This window comes from Pristiophorus japonicus, unplaced genomic scaffold (assembly GCF_044704955.1).
Source record: "Pristiophorus japonicus isolate sPriJap1 unplaced genomic scaffold, sPriJap1.hap1 HAP1_SCAFFOLD_508, whole genome shotgun sequence".
Taxonomy (NCBI): Eukaryota; Metazoa; Chordata; class Chondrichthyes; family Pristiophoridae; genus Pristiophorus; species Pristiophorus japonicus.
In genome coordinates, this window is record NW_027254414.1 from 396309 (window position 1) to 403395 (window position 7087).

At 49.8% G+C, this 7087-nt stretch overlaps 1 protein-coding gene across 1 annotated transcript; it reads right to left on the reverse strand.

The window, feature by feature from the left end:
- Positions 1-1356: 1356 nt before the first annotated feature.
- LOC139253736 (zinc finger protein 774-like) lies at positions 1357-6371 on the reverse strand. The gene is made up of 2 exons (XM_070873525.1): positions 6329-6371; positions 1357-3270 (listed from the first exon to the last, which is right to left on the reverse strand). Exon 2 carries the CDS (start codon positions 2993-2995, stop codon positions 2057-2059), a length of 939 nt encoding a protein of 312 aa, XP_070729626.1. The 5' UTR covers positions 2996-3270; positions 6329-6371; the 3' UTR covers positions 1357-2056.
- Positions 6372-7087: the final 716 nt, after the last annotated feature.

Below are 7087 nucleotides of genomic sequence, written 5' to 3' on the forward strand. Positions count from 1 at the left end.
CCACAACTCACTCAGCCCTCGTCCATAACCCACTCTCCCCTCATGCCCGACCCACTCACCCCTCGTCCATAACCCACTCACCCCTCATCCCCGACCCACTCACCACTCGTCCCCGCCCAACTCACCCCTCATCCATGACCAACTCACCCCTCATCCAGAACCCACTCACCCATCGTCCATAACCCACTCACTCCTCTTCCATAAACCACTCACCCCTCTTCCAGAACCCACTCACTTCTCCTCCCCGACCCGCTCACCCCTACTCCATAACCCACTCACCCATCACCCCCATCCTACTCACCCCTCGCTCCCGACCTACTCACTCATCGTCCATAACCCACTCACCCCTTGTCCTCGACCCTCACCCCTCATCCATAATCCACTCACGCTTCATCCATAACCCACTCACCCCTCGTCCCTGATCCACTCACCTCTCGTCCATAACCCACTCACCCCTCATCCATAACCAACTCACCCCTCGTCCCCGACCCACTCACCCCTCGTCCATAATCCACTCACCCCTCGTCTATAACCCACTCTTCTCTCGTGCCTGACCCACTCACCCCTCGTCTATAACCCACTCTCCCCTCGTGCCCAATCCACTCACCCCTCGTCGATAACCCACTCACCCCTCGTCCCTGACCCACTCACCCCTCGTCCCTGATCCACTCACCCCTCGTGCCCGACCCACTCAACCCTTGTCCATAACCCACTCATCCCATGTCCCAGACCCACCCACCCCTCGTCCATAACCTACTCACCCCTCATCCCCGACCCACTCACCACTCATCCATAACCCACTCACCCCTCGTCCATAACCCACTCACCCCTCGTCCATAACCCACTCACCCCTCGTCCATAACCCACTCACCCCTCGTCCATAACCCACTCACCCCTCGTCCATAACCCACTCTCCTCTCGTGCCCGATCCACTCACCCCTCGTCTATAACCCACTCACCCCTCGCCCCTGGCCCACTCACCCCCACTCCACTTTCACCCGAGTGGATTAACTTTAAGACGAGGTTTGCAGGCGTGATGCTCTATTCGAAGATGAGAGAGATGGGGTACACGCTATGCCCAGTCGCTGAAAGTGATTAACAGACTGGGTTTTGTGTTTAGTGATCCCGGCGTGTTACCGATACATTCCCTGGATACCAAGGCTAGGAGAGGTACTCTGAGAGGTTTGGGGAGCTGGGAATTGTCCAAGAGAGTAACCGAAGGTATAAGAACTGAAATAATCTAAAGTTAGAAAGGAGAAAAGGCCCAAAAATGGAGAGATCGGTAACAGGACATCAATTAGTCTCCTCTTATCTTGGAGACATCAAATATCGACACACTGTGTTTGCATTTATTTTGATTTATTTGACATTTATCTTGAATATTAATAATCCCTATAACTGGGCTGCAGTTTATCAGCAGAAACAAACACAAATTGTCAGAATGAACACTGTTCAGTCCTGGATGTGATTAACAGCAGAATCCAACCCCTGCAGTCACTGGTGAACTTGCTCGTGTCTCAGTAAGAATGAACGAGAAAATCTAATCTCACATGGAGCAAGGAAACGGCTTCTTCCTGGTGTGAGCAAGTTACTGTGCAGTGAGGCTGGATGACCGAGGGAATCCCTTCCTGCATTCGGATCAGGTGACTGGCCTCTCCGTCGTGTGAACTCGCTGGTGTGTCAGCAGGTGGGATGACCGAGGGAATCCCTTCCCGCATTCGGATCAGGTGACTGGCCTCTCCGTCGTGTGAACTCGCTGGTGTGTCAGCAGGTGGGATGACCGAGGGAATCCCTTCCCGCATTCGGATCAGGTGACTGGCCTCTCCCCCGTGTGAACTCGCTGGTGTGTCAGGAGTTCAGATGACTGTCTAAACCTCTCCCCACACTGAGAGCAACAGAACGGTGTATCTGTGTGAATGAGCTGGTGTGTAATCAGTTCCTCAGAGGTTTTAAATCTGTTCCCACAGTCAGAGCAGTTAAACGGCATCTCCCAGGTGTGAATTCGCTGGTGTGTCAGCAGGTTGGATGACTGAATGAATCCCTTCCCGCATTCGGATCAGGTGAATGGCCTCTCCCCCGTGTGAACTCGCTGGTGTGTTAGCAGGTGGGATGACTGAGTGAAGCTCTTCCCACACAGGGAGCAGGTGAATGGCCTCTCTCCAGTGTGAATTCGCTGGTGTGTCAGCAGGTTGGATGACCGAGTGAATCCCTTCCCACACAGGGAGCAGGTGAATGGCCTCTCCCCAGTGTGAATTCGCTGGTGTGTTAGCAGTTGGGATGACTGAGTGAATCCCTTCCCACACACGGAGCAGGTAAACGGCCTCTCCTCAGTGTGAACTCGCTGGTGTGTTCGAAGGCCAAATAAATTAATGAATTCCTTCCCACACACGGAGCAGATGAACGGCCTCTCCTCAGTGTGAACTCGCTGGTGTGTCAGGAGTTCAGATGACTGTCTAAACCTCTTCCCACACTGAGAGCAACAGAAAGGTGTATCTGTGTGAATGAGCTGGTGTGTAATCAGTTCATCAGAGGTTTTAAATCCCTTCCCACAGTCAGAGCAGGTGAATCGCCTCTGCACAGTGTGAATTCGCTGGTGTCTCAGCAGGGTTAATGACTGAGTGAAACTCTTCCTACACACAGTGCAGGTGAATGGCCTCTCCCCAGTGTGAACATACTGGTGTGTCAGCAGGTAGCATGAGCGAGTGAATCCCTTCCCACACTTGGAGCAGGTGAATGGCCTCTCCTCCGTGTGATCTCGCTGGTGTGTCAGAAGGTCAGATGACTGAGCGAATCCCTTCCCACACTGAGAGCAACAGAACGGTGTATCAATGTGAATGAGCTTGTGTGTGATCATTTCCTCAGAACTTTTAAATCCTTTCCCACAGTCAAAGCATGTAAAAGGTCTTTCCCCAGTGTGAACTCGCTGGTGTCTCAGCAAGCTGGATGACTGAGTGAATCCCTTCCCACAGTCTCCACATTTCCACAGTTTGTTCATGGTGCGGGTGTCCTTGTGTGTCTCCAGGTTGGGCGATCAGTTGAAGCTTCTTCCTCACACAGAACACGTGTACGGTTTCTCCCCGCTGGGAATGGTGCGATGTTTTTTCAGGCTGTGTAACAGGTTAAAGCTCTTTCCACAGTCAGTGCACTGGAACACTCTCACTCGGGTGTGTGTGTCTCGGTGCTTTTCCGGTCACACTGATGTTTGAAATCTTTTCCCAGACAGAAAAAACATTTCTCTTACAAAAAGCAAATTACTGTGGTGCTGGAAATCTGACAGAAAAACATAAAGTCAGCACTGTGAGTACAGATGGAAATTCGCAACACACTCTCCCTCCTCCCCGTCCCACACACTCTCCCTCCTCCCCGCTCCACACACTCTCCCTCCTCCCCGTCCCACACACTCTCCCTCCTCCCCGTCCCACACACTCTCCCTCCTCCCCGTCCCACACACTCTCCCTCCTCCCCAGGGTTGACGGTGGATAAGCAATGGCAGACATTTAAAGATCACATGGATGAACTTCAACAATTGTACATCCCTGTCTGGAGTAAAAATAAAACGGGGAAGGTGGCTCAACCATGCCAAACAAGGGAAATTAAGGATAGTGTTAAATCCAAGGAAGAGGCATATAAATTGGCCAGAAAAAGCAGCAAACCTTTGGACTGGGAGAAATTTAGAATTCAGCAGAGGAGGACAAAGGTTTTAATTAGGAGGCAGAAAATAGAGTATGAGAGTAAGCTTGCAGGGAACATAAAAACTGACTGCGAAAGCTTCTATAGATATGTGAAGAGAAAAAGATTAGTGAAGACTAATGTAGGTCCCTTGCAGTCAGAATCAGGTGAATTCATAATGGGGAACAAGGAAATGGCAGACCAATTGAACAAATACTTTGGTTCTGTCTTCACTAAGGAAGACATGAATAACCTCCCGAAAATACTAGGGGACCGAGGGTCTAGTGAGAAGGAGGAACTGAGGGAAATCCTTATTAGTCAGGAAATGGTGTTAGGGAAACTGATGGGACTGAAGGCCAATAAATCCCCAGGGCCTGATATTCTGCATCCCAGAGTACTTAAGGAAGTGGCCCCAGAAAAATTGGATGCATTGGTGATCATTTTCCAAAATTCCATGGACTCTGGATCAGTTCCTATGGATTGGAGGGTAGCTAATGTAACACCACTTTTTAAAAGAGGGAGCGAAAACAGGGAATTATAGACCGGTTAGCCTGACATCAGTGGTGAGGAAAATGCTGGAATCAATTATTAAAGATGTAATAGCAGCGCATTTGGAAAGCAGTGACAGGATCGGTACAAGTCAGCATGGATTTATGAAAGGGAAATCAAGCTTGTGAGGATGTAACTAGTAGAGTGGACAAGGGAGAACCAGCAGATGTGGTGTTTTTGAACTTTCAAAAGGCTTTTGACAAGGTCCCACACAAGAGATTAGTGTGCAAAATTAAGGCACATGGTATTGGGGGTAATGTATTGACGTGGATAGAGAACTGATTGGCAAACAGGAAGCAAAGAGTGGGAATAAACGGGTCCTTGTCAGAATGGCAGGCAGTGACTAGTGGGGTACCGCAAGGTTCAGTGCTAGGCCCCCAGCTATTTACAATATACATTAATGATTTGAACGAAGAAATTGAATGTAATATCTCCCAAGTTTGCAGATGACACTGAGCTGGGTGGCAGTGTGAGCTGTGAGGAGGATACTAAGAGGCTGCAGGGTGACTTGGACAGGTTAGGTGAATGGGCAAATGTATGGCAGATGCAGTATAATGTGGATAAATGTGAGGTTATCCACTTCGGTGACAAAAACAGGAAAGCAGATTATCTGAATGGTGACAGATTAGTAAAAGGGGAGGTGCAATGAGACCTGGGTGTCATGGTACATCAGTCATTGAAGGTAGGCAATGCAGCTACAGCAGGCAGTAAAAAAAGCAAATGGTATGTTGGCCTTCATAGCGAGAGGATTTGAGTATAGGAACAGGAAGATCTTGCTGCAGTTGTACAGGGCCTTGGTGAGGCCACACCTGGAGGGTGTGCTTGCTATTGAGGGAGTGCAGCAAAGGTTCACCAGACTGATTCCCGGGATGGCAGGACTGACATATGAGGAGAGACTGGATCAGCTAGGCTTATATTCACTGGAATTTAGAAGAATGAGGGGGGATCTCATAGAAACATATAATATTCTGACAGGATTGGACAGGTTAGATACAGGAAGAATGTTCCCGACGTTGAGGAAGTCCAGAACCAGGGGTCACAGTCTAAGGATAAGGGGTAAGCCATTTAGGACCGAGATGAGGAGAAACTTCTTCACCCAGAGAGTGGTGAACCTATGGAATTCTCTACCACAGAAAGTAGTTGAATCCAGTTTGTTGGATATATTCAAGAGGGAGTTAGATGTGGTCCTTATGGCTAAAGGGATCAGGGGGTATGGAGAGAAGGCAGGAGTGGGGTACTGAAATTGCATAATCAGCCATGATCATATTGAATGGTGGTGCAGGCTCAAAGGGCTGAATAGCCTGCTCCCCAACATTGGGAACATTCTTCCTGCATATAACCTGTCCAGTCCCATCAGAATTTTATGTTTCTATGAGATCCCCTCTCATTCTTCTAAATTCCAGTGAATACAGGCCCAGTCGATCCAGTCTTTCTTCATATGTCAGTCCTGTCATCCCGGGAATTGGTGATACAATTTTGGTCTCCGTATTTAAGGAGGGATATACTTGCATTGGCGGCTGTTCAGAGAAGGTTCATTGGGTTGATTCCAGTGATAGGTTGAGTAGGTTGGGCCTATACTCATTGGAGTTCAGAAGAATGAGAGGTGATCTTATCAAAATATAAGATAATGAGGGGGCTCGACAAGGTGGATGCAGAGGATATTTCCACTCATCGGGGAAACTAAAACTAGGGGGCACAGTCTCAGAATAAGGGGCTGCCCATTTAAAACTGAGATGAGGAGAAATTGCTTCTCTCAGAGGGTTGTAAATCTGTGGAATTCGCTGCCTCAGAGAGCTGTGGCAGCAGGCTGGGTCACTGAAGATATTTAAGGCGGACAGACAGATTTTTGATAAGGCAGTGACGGGTTATGAGGAGCGGGCGGGGCAGTGGAGCTGAGCCCAGGATGTTACTGAATGGGGAGCAGGCCTGAGGGGCCGTAGGGCCTACTCCTGCTCCGAGGCCTGAGACCAGTCACCATTGACACGTTCAGCCCGGGGCCCGGCGAGAAGCGGCGGCCGGTACCACAGCGGGTGTGTATGAGGCGGGTAATGCGGGGCCGGGGCCGCACTCGCTGTGTCCCCCGGGGTTTGTTAACCCACTACCCTCTTACCTGCTGCGGCCACTCGGCTTCCGCCACCCGCGCATGCTCAGCTCACACTGCCGGGTCCGCGCATGCTCAGCTCACACAGTCTGACCCTACGGGCGCATGCTCAGCTCAAACGGCCTGACCCGACCCGTGCATGCTCAGCTCACACTGCTCGAGGCGCGCATGCTCAGCTCACACTGCCGGACTTGCGCATGCTTAGCTCAAACTGCGCGTCGCGCGCATGATCAGCTCACACTGCTGCGTCATCTTGTGTCATTTGGGCGCGTCGCTGCTCTCCCAGATTGAACTCTCCCAGAATCTGGAGCGTCGCAGTTACGCGGGGGGAATTAATGCTTGGACTCTTTCCCAAGGGATTATCAATCACATTGACAATGTTTGTATTATCTGCAAACTTCTTAGTCATACATTCAAGACCAAATCATTGATATATAGCACAAAAAGTACTGAGCCCTGCGGCACCCCACTGGAAACGGCCTTCCAGTCACAAAAATGGGGACATAAGTAAAAGTGGAGGGCAGAGAAATCAAAGGCAAAAATCAAAAGGGCCACATTTTAACATAATTCTAAAGGGACAAAGAATGTTAAATAAAATAAGCCTGAAGGCTCTGTGCCTCAATGCGAGGAGTATTCGGAATAAGGTGGACGAATTAACTGCAGACAGCAGTTAACGGGTATGATGTAATTGGGATTACAGAGACATGGCTCCAGGGTGACCAAGGCTGGAAACTCAACATCCAGGGGTATTCAACATTTAGGAAGGAT

Excerpts from the sequence above, each read along its gene's own strand:
- LOC139253736 (XM_070873525.1), bottom strand. The coding sequence starts at position 2,995 with ATGAACAAACTGTGGAAATGTGGAGACTGTGGGAAGGGATTCACTCAG.